Source organism: Cetorhinus maximus, unplaced genomic scaffold (assembly GCF_964194155.1).
Source record: "Cetorhinus maximus unplaced genomic scaffold, sCetMax3.hap1.1 HAP1_SCAFFOLD_1679, whole genome shotgun sequence".
Lineage (NCBI taxonomy): Eukaryota > Metazoa > Chordata > Chondrichthyes > Lamniformes > Cetorhinidae > Cetorhinus > Cetorhinus maximus.
The window spans coordinates 138-14,998 of NW_027597619.1; the positions used below are offsets into that span (position 1 = coordinate 138).

General features: G+C 49.4%; 1 protein-coding gene across 1 annotated transcript; it reads right to left on the reverse strand.

Annotated features, from left to right (window-relative positions):
• Positions 1-421: 421 nt before the first annotated feature.
• Positions 422-12,072, reverse strand: LOC144676537 (hepatocyte nuclear factor 3-beta-like). The gene is made up of 2 exons (XM_078536933.1): positions 11,794-12,072; positions 422-2,635 (listed from the first exon to the last, which is right to left on the reverse strand). Exons 1-2 carry the CDS (start codon positions 11,860-11,862, stop codon positions 1,439-1,441), a joined length of 1,266 nt encoding a protein of 421 aa, XP_078393059.1. The 5' UTR covers positions 11,863-12,072; the 3' UTR covers positions 422-1,438.
• Between the last annotated feature and the right edge of the window lie 2,789 nt (positions 12,073-14,861).

The following is a 14,861-nucleotide window of genomic DNA, read 5'->3' on the forward strand; positions in this document are numbered from 1 at the left end:
CAAAGAGCACTTGATGTGGAGCCCCATTAACCATGTTAGAACCTGGGATCAGGAAGGTTTTTGCAAGACAGTTGATAGTTTTCATGGTCACCATTACTGAGGCCAGTCCCAGTGACGGTGACCATGAAACTATCATCGATTGTTGTAAAAACCCATCCGGTTCACTAATGCCCCTTTAGGGAGGGAAATCTGCCGTCCTTACCCGGTCTGGCCTACATGTGACTCCAGACCCCACAGCAACGTGTGGTTGACTCTTAAAAATGGTTGACTCTTAAAAATGCCCTCTGAAATGGCCGAGCGAGACACTCAGTTCAAAGGGCAGTTAGGGATGGGCAACAATTGCTGGACTTGTCCAGCGACACCCACATCCCGTGAAAGGACAAATAAATAAGACAGGAAGCTAAAGCAGCAGGATGGAGTTCGAGACAGATCAGTTATTATTCATTATGTCCCGGTACATGAATCACAAACAAGTTAGCATACGAGTACAGCAAGTGATTGGGAAGGCAAATGGAATGCTGGCCTCTGTTGAAAAGGGGATGGAGTAGAAAAGTGGGGAAGTCTCGGTACAACTGTACAGGGCCTCAGTGAGACTGCACCTGGAGCACTGTGCACAGTTCGGTCTCCTTATTTAAGGAGGGATAGACTCGCACTGGAGGCCGTTCAGAGAAGGTTCACTGGGCTGATTCCTGGGATGAAGGGGGTTTGTCTGATGGGGAAAGGTTGAGCAGGTTGGGCCCTGTACCCATTGGAGTTTAGAAGAATGAGAGGTGATCTTATTGAAACATATCAGACCCTGAGGAGGGGGTTTTGACAGGGTGGAGGCTGAGAGAGGATGTTTCCCCCCCACCTTGTGGGGGAATCTAGAACGAGGTGGGGGGGGGGGGTAGAGTTTCAGAATAAGGGGTCTCCTATTGAAGACGGAGATGAGGATGAATTTCCTCTCTCAGAGGGTGGTCAGTCTGTGGAATTCTCCCCCCCCAGAGAGCAGCGGAGGCCGGGTCAGTGAATATATTCAAGGCCGAGTTAGACAGATTTTTGATCGACGAGGGAGTCGAGGGTTATGGGGGGGGGACAGACAGGAAAGTGGGGTTAAGGCTACAATCAGATCAGCCACGATCGTATAGAATGGCGGAGCAGGCTCGAGGGGCCGAATGGCCTGCTCCTATCTTCTGCTGTTGTGAATGGCGAAACAGAAGCTGAATGTACGAACATACGGCCTCCTCCTGCTCCTGTAAGTGGGTGGCGACGGCCTTGAAGCTGACAACACACCCGAGGAATGCGTTGCGCCCGTCGAGAATCCTTTCCCCTCACAATGTCCAGTTGACCCGCGAAACAAAAGGTTGACGCGAATCAGCATCGCCGATCGGCAGGCGAGAGGGTGGTTACCTACAAAGCATGTACACGTCGGGTAAAGTCAAGTGGCCTGGCACAGGTTTTAGATGGAGCTCAGGATGGGCCGGGAGCAGAGCGACTGGTAATGGGCTGAGTCGTTGGGGATGGGTGCCAGGTCGCCGGCGGTTTTGGGGAGCACGGAGCTCATTGTTAGATTGCTGCTCACTGAAGGCCCATAGCCCGAGTAAGACATCATCTGCTCGTGGGCTTTGAAGTCCATCCTGTTGTGCTGATGCTCGGACACCATGAGGTTGGTGATGGAGAAGGGATGGCTGGCGGGGAAGTGAGGGTCCGGCTTGAGGTAGATGTCGGAAGCCAGCTGGGAGAGGAACGACGGCTGGGAGGCTGCGAGGGAGACGGCCTTGGCCTCTGGCGGGCTCTCCTGCCCCAGCGCGCACCCTGGGCTGCCCCGGGGGGACGACCCGGCCAGCTGCGGGTAGAGGGGCCTCCCCTGCTCCCTGCGGAGCTCCAGGCTGGGCGAGTCGAGGGAGGAGTCGGTCTCCGCGCCGGGGGCCGGGGACTTGTCGCTCACTGCGGGGCTCCCGCGACAAGGCCCCGCGCCGTCCTTTGGCGGAGCGGCCGCCGGGCCCTTCTTCTCGCACTTGAAGCGCTTCTGCCTCCTCAGGTAGCAGCCGTTCTCGAACATGTTGCCCGAGTCCGGGTGCAGGGCCCAGTAGGAGCCTTTCCCCGGCTTCTCGGGGGCCCTGGGCATCTTGATGAAGCAGTCGTTGAAGGAGAGGGAGTGGCGGATGGAATTCTGCCAGCGCTGCTGGTTTTGCCGGTAATACGGGAAGAAGTCCATGATCCACTGGTAGATCTCGTTCAGCGTCAGCATCTTGTGCGCCGACTGCTGGATGGCCATGGTGATCAGCGAGATGTAGGAGTAGGGAGGCTTGGCGTGCGTGTAGCTCCGTCTGTAGGCTTTGGTGTCCCCGGGCAGCTCGAATGGCCCCTGCCCGTAGCTCGGGCCGAGGACGGGGTTCCTGTCGCCGTACGGAGCGATGTCGCTCATGAGGCCGCCCTGGCCTCCGAACTGCCCCATTGCCGAGCAGGGCGGGGACCCCACCACGGCCATGTCCGAGCCCATGCTGCCGCTGAGGGCCCCCGGGCTGACTCCCATCGCCGACAGCGGGTGGTGGCTCATCCCCGGATTGAGGTACGGCATGGCTGCGGCTCCCGGGGATCTCGTGTTGAGGATGTAGGGGTTCCCTGGATTCATGATGCCTGCAGGTTGGTAAGTCTGACACAGATAGAGATTAACATTTAATTGATGTTCAACCAGAGAATGCAATATCGAACTGTGCGGGCCAATCTAACCGAACCTGTTCAGCACCTTAAAGAGCTCGAGACTGGCTCAGAACAAGGGCCTGCATCTATATACGGCCTCTAACATGGTCCCAACACACATGGGGCCTAACTCGGAACAGAATTTGACCCCAAGCCACGTAAGGAGAAATCAGGGGTGGGCGACCGAAAGCTCGGTCAAAGAGGTCGGTTTTAAGGGCCGTCTGAAAGGAGAAGAGGGAGAGGGAGACGGAGAGGTTTAGGGAGGGAATTCCAGAGCGTAGGGCCCCAGGCAGCTGAAGGCACGGCCGCCAATGGCGGAGCGATGGGGAATCTTCAGAAACCGTCACCTTCGGCAGAGGAAGAGAGGGGGAATATTAGAGAGTGGTGGGGGGGGGGTGGGGGTGGGGTGTTGAAAATGATCGTTGTGTTGAAAAGTCCTGGCCTCTTGGAATGAGCCGATTTCCGATCTTTGAGCTAGATCTGATGGTTCACCTGTCACTCACAGTTCAGCCTCTGTCAAAGTTCAGTGAGAAAGTCTAAAGAGTTCAAAGAACAATGGGAGTGGCAGAGGTCTCTGAGTGGGTGGTCTGCAGTGTGTCGAAGGGAAGGGTCTCCCTTGTTTGCACGTTGGCAGTGTGGAGAATGAGCTCATGAACCTTGAACAGGAGACCGTGTCGTGAGGGAACAAATGCCAAAAATGGGGATGGTCTAAATCCCTGGGCAGACCCCTCACCAATCAGAATGAAACTGTAAACACACCAGTGGCGATATGATTGCAGATTTTCAATGAATTGATATTCACTCCTTCTGGCTTACAAGTGGTCTCATTACAAAAGCAAGGAAGTTATAGTAGACCCTTTATGGGACACAGAGGGAGGACCGTGTCCAACCCTGGGCCACGCACTTTCGAAAGGCTGTCAAGGTCCAGGAGAGAGTGTGGAGGAGATTTACTAGAATGTTCCCAGGGATGAGGGACCTCAGTTCATGTGGAGAGACTAGAGAAGTTGGGATTGCTCTCCTTGGAGCAGAGAAGGTTAAGGGGGAGATTGATTGAAAGGAGAGGCACTCAAGAGGACAACAATCAGGAACAGGGTTTCCAGGCTGATTTTCTCCATTGTAATTTTAACTGTGAATCTTATACTGAGGATCAGTGTAACAGAGAGAGTGTTATAACTGAGAGTCTTATACTGAGGGACAGTGTGAGAGAGAGAGTGTTATAACTGAGAGTCTTCTACTGAATGCCAGTGTAACAGAGAGAGTGTTATAACTGAGACTCTTATACTGAGGGACAATGTGAGAGAATGAGTGTTATAACTGAGAGTCTCGTACTGAGGGGACAGTGTAACAGTGAGAGTGTTATAACTGAGAGTCTTGTACTTAGTGTCAGTGTAACAGAGGGAGTGTTATAACTGAGAGTCTTGTACTTAGTGTCAGTGTAACAGAGGGAGTGTTATAACTGAGAGTCTTATACTGAGGGCCAGTGTAACAGAGAGAGTGTTATAGAAACACAGAAACTAGGAGCAGGAGTAGGCCATTCAGCCCTTCAAGCCTGCTCTGCCATTCATTATGATCATGGCTGATCATCCAACTCAATATTCTCCTCCTGCTTTCTCCCCATATCCTTTGATCCCTTTTGCCCCAAGAGCTATATCTAACTCCTTCTTGAAAACATACAATGTTTTGGCCTCAACTACTTTCTGTGGTAGCGAATTCCACTGGCTCACCACTCTCTGGGTGAAGAAATTTCTCCTCATCTCAGTCCTAAATGGTCTACCCCGTATCCTCAGACTGTGACCCCTGGTTCTGTCTCCCCTACCATCAGGAACATCCTTCCTGTATCTACCCTGTCTAGTCCGGTTAGAATTTTATAGGTTTCTATGAGATCCCCCCCTCATTCTTCTGAACTCCAGCGAATATAATCCTAACCGACTCAATCTTTCCTCATTTGTCAGTCCCGCCATCCCAGGAATCAGTCTGGTAAACCTTCGCTGCACTCCCTCTATAGCACGAACATCCTTCCTCAGATAAGGAGACCAAAACTGCACACAATATTCCAGATGTGGTGTCACCAAGGCCCTGTATAATTGCAGCAAGACATCCCTGCTCCTGTACTCGAATCGTCTCACTAAGAAGGCCAACATACCATTTGCCTTCTTTACCACCTGCTGCACCTGCATGCTTACCTTCAGCGACTGGTGTACAAGGACACCCAGGTCTCGTTGCACACTCCCCTCTCTCAATTTATAGCCATTCAGATAATAATCTGCCTTCCTGTTTTACTGCATCTGCCATGCATTTGCCCACTCACTCAGCTTGTCCAAATCACATTGAAGCATCTCTGCATCCTCCTCACAGCTCACCCTCCGAATCAGCTTTTTGTCATCAGCAACTCTGGAGATATTACATTTAGTTCCCTCATCTAAATTATTAATATATATTGTGAATAACTGGGGGTCCCAGCACCAATCCCTGCGGTACCCCACTAGTCACTGTCTGCCATTCAGAAAAAGACCTGTTTATTCCATTCTTTGTTTCCTGTCTGCCAACCAGTTTTCTATCCATCTCAATACACCACCCCCAATCCCATGCACTTTAATTTTACACGCTAATCTCTTATGCGGAACTTTGTCAAAAGCCTTCTGAAAGTCCAAATAAACCACATCCACTTGCTCCCCCTCATCAACTCTACTAGTTACATCCTCGAAAGATTCCCTTTTTAAATAGTGGGGTTACATTAGCTACCCTCCAATCTGTAGGAACTCTTCCAGAGTCTATAGAATCTCGGAAGATGACCACCAATGCATCCACTATTTCTAGGGCCACTTCCTTAAGTACTCTGGGATGTAGATTATCAGGCCTTGGGGATTTATCGGCCTTCAATCCCATCAATTTCCCCAACACCATTTCCCTACTAATACTGATTTCTTTCAGTTCCTCCCTCTCACTAAACCCTGTGTTCCCCAACATTTCTGGTATGTTATTTGTGTCCTCCTTTGTGAAGACACAACCAAAGTATGTATTTAGTTGGTCAGCCATTTCTTTGTTCCCCATTATAAATTCCCCTGTTTCTGACTGTAAGGGACCAAACATTTGTCTGCACCAATCTTTTTCTCTTCACATACCTATAGAAACTTTTACAGTCAGTTTTTATGTTCCCTGCAAGCTTACTGTCATACTTTATTTTCCCCTTCTTAATCAATCCCTTGGTCCTCCTTTGCTGAATTCTAAACTGCTCCCAATCCATGGGTCTGTTGTTTTTTTTGGCCAATTTGTATGCCTCTTCCTTGGATCTAATACTGTCTCTAATTTCCCTTGTAAGCCATAGTTTGGCCACCTTTCCTGTTTTACTTTTGCGCCAGACAGGAATAAACAATTGTTGCAGTTCACCCATGCACTCTTTGAATGTTTGCCATTGCCTATCCACCATCTTCCCTGTAAGTAACGTTTCCCAATCCATCATAGCCAACTCACGCCTCATACCATCGTAGTTTCCGTTATTAAAATTCAAGAGGATTACAACTGAGAGTCTTATACTGAGGGGCAGTGTAACAGAGAGTGTTATAACTGAGAGTCTTATACTGAGGGACAGTGTAACAGAGAGAGTGTTATAACTGAGAGTCTTAGACTGAGGGACAATGTAACGGAGAGAGTGTTAAAACTGAGAGTCTTATACTGAGGGTTGGTGTAACAGCGAGAGTGTTATAACTGGGAGTCTTATACTGAGGGTCGGTGTAACAGCGAGAGTGTTATAACTGAGAGTCTTATACTGACGGTTAGTGTAACAGAGAGAGTGTTATAACTGAGAATCTTATACTGCGGGTCAGTGTAACAGAGAGTGTTATAACAGTCTTATACTGAGGGTCAGTGAAACAGAGAGTGTTATAACAGAGTCATATACTGAGGGTCAGTGTAACAGAGAGAATGTTATAACGGTGAATCTAATGCTAAAGGTCAGTGTGAGAGAGTGAGTGTTAAAACTGAGAGTCTTATACTGAGGGGTGGTGTAACAGAGAGATTGTTATAACGGTGAATCTAATGCTAAAGGTCAGTGTGAGAGAGTGAGTGTTATAACTGAGAGTCTTATACTGAGGGGTGGTGTAACAGCGAGAGTGTTATAACTAAGAGTCTTATACTGAGGGACAGTGTAACAGAGAGAATGTTATAACTGAGAGTCTTATACTGAGGGTCAGTGTAACAGAGAGAGTGTTATAACGGTGAATCTAATGCTAAGGGTCAGTGTAAAGGAGAGAATGTTATAACAGAGAGTCTTATACTGAGGGTCAGTGTAACAGAGAGAATGTTATAACAGAGAGTCTTATACTGAGGGCCAGTGTAACAGAGAGAGTGTTATAACTGAGAGTCTTATACTGAGGGACAGTGTAACAGAGAGACTGTTATAACTGAGAGTCTTATACTGAGGGACAGTGTAACAGAGAGAATGTTATAACTGAGTGTCTTATACTGAGGGTCAGTGTAACAGAGAGAGTGTTATAACTGAGAGTCTTATACTGAGGGACAGTGTAACAGAGAGAATGTTATAACTGAGTGTCTTAAACTGAGGGTCAGTGTAACAGAGAGAGTGTTATAACTGAGTGTCTTATACTGAGGGTCAGTGTGAGAGACAGAATGTTATAACTGGGAGTCTTATACTGAGGGTCAGTGTAACAGAGAGACTGTTATAACTGGGAGTCTTATACTGAGGGACAGTGTAACAGAGAGAATGTTATAACTGAGTGTCTTATACTGAGGGTCAGTGTAACAGAGAGAGTGTTATAACTGAGTGTCTTATACTGAGGGTCAGTGTGAGAGACAGAATGTTATAACTGGGAGTCTTATACTGAGGGTCAGTGTAACAGAGAGAGTGTTATAACTGAGAGTCTTATACTGAGGGTCAGTGTAACAGAGAGAGTTTTATAACTGAGAGTCTTATACTGAGGGTCAGTGTAACAGAGAGAGTGTTATAACTGAGAGTCTTATACTGAGGGTCAGTGTAACAGAGAGAATGTTATAACTGGGAGTCTTATACTGAGGGTCAGTGTAACAGAGAGAATGTTATAACTGAGAGTCTTATACTGAGAGTCAGTGTAACAGAGAGAGTGTTATAACTGAGAGTCTTATACTGAGGGTCAGTGTAACAGACAGAGTGTTATAACTGAGAGTCTTATACTGCGGGTCGCTTTAGCAGAGAGAGTGTTATAACTGAGAGTCTTATACTGAGGGCGTGTAACGGAGAAAGTGTTATAACTGAGAGTCTTATGCTGAGGGTCAGTGGAACTGAGAGAGTGTTAAAACCGAGAGTCTTATACTCAGGGTCAGTCTAACAGAGAGAGTGTTATAACTGAGAATCTTATACTGAGGGTCAGTGTAACAGGGAGAAAGTTACAACTGAGAGTCTTATACTGAGGGTCAGTGTAACAGAGAGAATGTTATAACTGAGAGTCTTATACTGAGGGTCAGTGTAACAGGGAGAACGTTACAACTGAGAGTCTTATACTGAGGATCAGTGTAACAGAGAGAGTGTTATAACTGAGAGTCTTATACTGAGGGTCAGTGTAACAGAGTGTTATAACTGAGAGTCTTATACTGAGGGACAGTGTAATAGAGAGAGTGTTATAACTAAGAGTCTTATACTGAGGGTCAGTGTAACAGAGAGAGTGTTATAACTGAGAGTCTTATACTGAGGGTCAGTGTAACAGAGAGAATGTTATAACTAAGAGTCTTATACTGAGGGTCAGTGTAACAGAGAGAGTGTTATACCTGAGAGTCTTATACTGAGGGCCAGTGTGAGCGAGAGAGAGTTTTATAACTGAGAGTCTTATACTGAGGGTCAGTGTGACAGAGAGAGTTTTATAACTGAGAGTCTTATACTGAGGGTCAGTGTAACAGAGAGAGTGTTATAACTGAGAGTCTTATACTGAGGGCGTGTAACGGAGAAAGTGTTGTAACTGAGAGTCTTATACTGAGGGCGTGTAACAGAGAGAATGTTATAACTGAGAGTCTTATACTGAGGGTCAGTGTAACAGAGAGAGTGTTATAACTGAGAGTCTTATACTGAGGGCCAGTGTAACAGAGAGAGTGTTATAACTGAGAGTCTTATACTGAGGGTCAGTGAGAGAGAGAGTGTTATAACTGAGAGTCTTATACTGAGGGTCAATATAACAGAGAGAGTGTTATAACTGTGTCTTATACTGAGGGCCAGTGTAACAGAGAGAGTGTTATAACTGTGTCTTATACTGAGGAACAGTGTAACAGAGAGAGTGTTATAACTGAGAGTCTTATACTGAGGGTCAGTATAACAGAGAGAGTGTTATAACTGTGTCTTATACTGAGGGCCAGTGTAACAGAGAGAGTGTTATAACTGTGTCTTATACTGAGGGACAGTGTAACAGAGAGAGTGTTATAACTGAGAGTCTTATACTGAGGGTCAGTGTAACAGAGAGAGTGTTATATCTGAGAGTCTTATACTGAGGGTCAGTGTAACAGAGAGAGTGTTATAACTGAGAGTCTTATACTGAGGGACAGTGTAACAGAGAGAGTGTTATAACTGAGAGTCTTATACTGAGGGTCAGTGTAACAGAGAGAGTGTTATAACTGAGAGTCTTATACTGAGGGTCAGTGTAACAGAGAGAGTGTTATAACTGAGAGTCTTATACTGAGGGACAGTGTCACAGAGAGAGTGTTATAACAAAGAGTCTTAAACTCAGGGACATATATTAGGGACAGGTGACCTAAAGCTTGGTCAAAGAGCTCGGTTTTAAGGAGCATCTTAAAGGTGGAGAGAGACAGAGAGAGAGAGAGAGGGTTGAGAGGTTTAGGGAGGGAATTCCAGAGCTCAGGGCCCCAGGAAACTGAAGGCACGGCCGTCAATGGTGGAGCGATGGGAATCGGAATTAGAGGAGCGCAGGGAAATCGGAGGGTTGTCGGGGCTGGAGGAGGTTACAGAGATAGGCTTGTAGGGTCTGGAGGAGGTTACAGAGATAGGGAGGGTTGTAGGGTCTGGAGGAGGATACAGAGATCGGGAGGGTTGTAGGGCTGGAGCAGGTTACAGAGAAAGGAAGGGTTGTAGAGGCCGGAGTAGGTTACAGAGATAAGGAGGGTTGTAGGGGCTGGAGGAGGTTACAGAGATAGGGAGGGTTGTACGGGCTGGAGGAGGTTACAGAGATAGGGAGGGGTGCAGGTGCTGGAGGAGGCTACAGAGATATGGAGGGTTGTAGGTGCTGGAGGAAGTTACAGAAATTGGGAGGGTTGTAGGGGATGGAGGAGGTTACAGAGATAGGGAGAGTTGTAGGTGCTGGAGGAGGTTACAGAGATAGGGAGGGTTGTAGGGGCTGGAGGAGGTTACAGAGATAGGGAGGGTTTTAGGGGCTGGAGGAGGTTACAGAGATAGGGAAGGGTTGTAGGGGGCTGGAGGAGGTTACAGAGATAGGGAGGGCTGTTGGGGCTGGAGGCGGTTACAGAGATAAGGAAGGGTGTAGGGGCTGGAGGAGGTTACAGAGATAGGGAGGGTTGTAGGGTCTGGAGGAGGTTACAGAGATAGGGAGGGGTGTAAGGGCTGGAGGAGGTTACAGAGATAGGGAAGGTTGTAGGGTCTGGAGGAGGTTACAGAGATAGGGTTGTAGGGACTGGAGGAGGTTACAGAGGTAGGGAAGGTTGTAGGGGCTGGAGGAGGTTACAGAGATAGGGAGGGTTGTAGGGGCTGGAGGAAGTTACAGAGATAGGGAGGGTTGTAGGGGCTGGAGGAGGTTACAGAGATAGGGAGGGGTGTAGGGGCTGGAGGAGGTTACAGAGATAGGGAGGGTTGTAGGGGCTGCAGGAGGTTACAGAGATAGGGAGGGGTGTAGGGGCTGTAGGAGGTTACAGAGATAGGGAGGGGTGTAGGGGCAGGAGGAGGTTACAGAGATAGGGAGGGGTGTAGGGGCTGGAGGAGGTTACAGAGATAGGGAGGGTTGTGGGGGATGGAGGAGGTTACAGAGATAGGGAGGGGTGTAGGGGCTGGAGGAGGTTACAGAGATAGGGAGGCTTGTTGGGGCTGGAGGAGGTTACAGAGATAGGGAGGTGTGTAGGGGCTGGAGGAGGTTACAGAGATAGGGAGCGTTGTCGGGGCTGGAGGAGGTTACAGAGATAGGGAGGGTTGTAGGGGGCTGGAGGAGGTTACAGAGATAGGGAGGGTTGTAGGGGCTGGAGGAGGTTACAGAGATAGGGAGGGTTGTAGGGGGCTGGAGGAGGTTACAGAGATAGGGAGGGTTGTAGGGCTGGAGGAGGTTACAGAGATAGGGAGGGTTGTAGGGGCTGGAGGAGGTTACAGAGATAGGGAGAGTTGTAGGGGCTGGAGGAGGTTACAGAGATAGGGAGGGTTGTAGGGGCTGGAGGAGGTTACAGAGAGAGGGAGGGTTGTAGGGGCTGGAGGAGGTTACAGAGATAGGGAGGGTTGTAGGGGCTGGAGGAGGTTACAGAGATAGGGAGAGTTGTAGGAGCTGGAGGAGGTTACAGAGATAGGGAGGGTTGTAGGGGCTGGAGGAGGTTACAGAGATAGGGAGGGTTGTAGGGGCTGGAGGAGGTTACAGAGAGAGGGAGGGTTGTAGGGGCTGGAGGAGGTTACAGAGATAGGGAGGGGTGTAGGGGCTGGAGGAGGTTACAGAGATAGGGAGGGGTGTAGGGGCTGGAGGAGGTTACAGAGAGAGGGAGGGCGGTGAGGCCATAGCCGGGCTGAGAATTGTAATATCTGGGCCCCATCGCCATTGAAGCGTTTTGAGGTGTGGCCGTGGGGAAAGGAAACTCCGCAGGGGCCTTTCCCTGATGGCGCCCTCCTGCACCGACATAAGCGGCTCCCACACTCGGGACGCTGAGCGTCGTCCCGGCTTCCAACCCCTCGGAAACCCCCTCAGACTACGTCTGCCTGACCAGGCGGAGCAGGTTAAGAGATAGCCCCTTCCCCACCCCCAGCCCCCGGGCCACCCCTCTCCACCTCCAGCAGCAATTTTCAAACAGGCTGCCTTCCAAGAAAGAGAAACTCCGTTTAAAACCGTCAAATCTCTTCCACCCTCGACGCGCACAGCCTGAAACGTTCGCCCGCTTTCGAAAGTGCAGTGAGCAAAGAGCCATTTAACAGACCTCACTCTCCTGGTGGTAACCGCTCCAATCGGAAAAGTCCACTCCGTCCAGTTTAATCCCACTGAGCATGGTGAGGGTCCTCTCCGGCTGCTCTCTCTCTCTCTCTCTCTCTCTGTCTTTCCCAGTCGCCCAGTTTTCTCATGGAGAGGGAGTGAGGCAGGGAGAGGAAATATTCGGACAGCCTGGTGTGGAGAGAGTTCTCCCAGTGCGTGACACAAGTGACCCGACTCTCTCTCTCTCTCCCTCTCTCTCTCTCTCTCCCTCCCTCACTCTCTGTGTGACTGTTGCTCTTCGTTCTAACCTCCTCTCCTTATCCCTTCAGCTAAAATTTAAATACTCATTTCCCACCTCTTGAGACAGCCCTCTCCACCCCCCCATGTGTTCCTATTGTACACCTAGGTGTCTCAACTGGCTCATTTGAAATGCGTTTGCTTGCTCTTTATCCAGCTATTTGCTATTTGATAGGAATGGTAATTTAAACACTGCACTGCAGGAAGTTGATGCAATTAATTTGCTACGAGACTGAACTTTTCTTCTGTGTGTGTCTTAGTCAAATTTTCTCGTGTTCTACGCAATATTGTTAAATCAGAAATACTCACTTTTTACCCAGTTTCCGCTCCGTCTGTCACACTTTGCAGCATTCTCATCTGTGCTTTGGATTCGACCCCTACCCCACCATTCCCAAAACCTCAATCCACACTGACACCACCCTGTGTCAGCGCAGAGGGAGCACCCGCACTGTCGGAGGATCAGTACTGAGGGAGCGCCGCACTGTCGGAGGGTCATCACTGAGGGAGCGCCGCACTGTCGGAGGGTCCGTATTGAGGGAGCGCCGCACTGTCGGAGGGTCACTAGTGAGGGAGAGCCGCACTGTTGGAGGGTCAGTACTGAGGGAGCGCCGCACTGTCGGAGGGTCAGTGCTGAGGGAGTGCCGCACTGTCGGAGGGTCGGTACTGAGGGAGCGCCGCACTGTCGGAGGGTCAGTGCTGAGGGAGCGCCGCACTGTCGGAGGGTAACTAGTGAGGGAGAGCCGCACTGTCGGAGGGTCAGTGCTGAGGGAGCGCCGCACTGTCGGACGGTCAGCACTGAGGGAGCGCCGCACTGTCGGAGGGTCAGCACTGAGGGAGCGCCGCACTGTCGGACGGTCAGTACTGAGGGAGCGCCGCACTGTCGGAGGGTCAGCACTGAGGGAGCGCCGCACTGTCGGAGGGTCAGCATTGTCTGTATACAAGGTGACAGCTATAAACTGTCTGTATACCAGGTAGCATGTGTACACTGTCTGTACATCAGGGGACATCTGTGCACTATTTGTATACAAGGTGGCAGCTGTACACTGTCTGTATACCAGGGAACAGCCGTATACTTTCTGTATGCTGGGGGCACATGTACACTGTCTGTATACAAGGTGATAGCTGTATAATGTCTGTATACCAGGGAACAGATGTACACTTTCTATATACTAGGGAACAGTTGTATACTGTATCTATACAAGGGGACAGCTGTACACTGTCTGTATACCAGGGAAGAGCTGTACACTGTCTGTATACCAGGGGTCAGCTGTATACTGTCTGTACACCAGGGAACAGCTGTTCATTGGCTGTATACCAGGGACAACTGTACACTCGCTGTATACCTGGGAACAGCTGTACACTGTCTGTACATCAGGGAGCAGCTTTACACTGTCTGTACCAGGGGACAGCTGTACACTTGTACACTGTCTGTATTTCAGGGGCACCTGTACTCTGTCTGTATTCCAGGGGCAGATGTACACTGCCAGTACATCAGCAGACAGCTGTACACTATCTGTATGCCAGAGGCAGCTGTACATTGTCTGTATACAAGGGGACAGCTATACACTGTCTGTATACAAGGGGATGGTTGTACACTGTCTGTATACCAGGGAAGAGCTGTACACTGTCTGTATACCAGGGGTCAGCCGTACATTGCCTGTATACCAGGGAACAGATGTACATTGGCTGTATACTGGGGGCAACAGTACACTCACTGTATACCAGGGAATAGCTGTACACTGCCTGTGCATCAGGGGGAAGCTGTACACTGTCTGTATACCGGGGGCAGATGTACACTGCCAGTACATCAGTGGACAGCTGTACACTGTCTGTATACCAGGGCAGCTGTACATTGTCTGTTTACAAGGGGGCAGCTATACACTGTCTGTATACAAGGCGATAGCTGTACACTGTCTGTATACAAGGCACAGATGTACACCGTCTTTATACAAGGGGCCTGCTGTACACTGTCTGTTTACAAGGGGACAGCTGTCCAGTGTCTGTATGCCAGAGGGCAGCTGCACTCTGTATAACAGGGGCCTGTTTCAACTGTCTGTGTACCATGTAACAGCTATACACTGTCTGTACATCAGGGGACAACTGTACACTGTCTCTATATCATGGGGCAGCTGCACACTGTCTGTATACCAGGGGACAGCTGTATTCTGCCTGTACACCAGGGAACAGCTGTACACTGCCTGTACATCAGGTAACAGGTGTACACTGTCTGTACATCAAGGGACATCTGTGCACTGTCTGCATACAAGGTGACAGCTGTACACTGTCGTATACCAGGGAACAGCCATACACTTTCTGTACACGGGGGGCGGCTGTACACTGTCTGTATACAAGGTGACAGCTGTACAATGTCTGTATACCAGAGAAGAGCTGTACATTGTATGTATACCAAGGGTCAGCTGTATTCTGTCTGTACACCAGGAACAGCTGTACACTGTCTGCACATCAGGTGGCAACTGTTCACTGTCTGTACGTCAGGCAACAACTGTACACTGTCTGTATACAAGGTGACAGCTATACACTGTCTGTATACCAGGTAACATGTGTACACTGTCTGTACATCAGGGTACATCTGTGCACTGTCGGTACACAAGGTGACAACTGTACACTGTTTGTACATCAGGCGACAACTGTACACTGTCTGTATACAAAATGACAGCTATACACCATCTGTATACCAGGTAACAGGTGTACACTGTTTGTACATCAGGGTACATCCGTGCACTGTCGGTATACAAGGTGACAGCTGTACACTGTCTG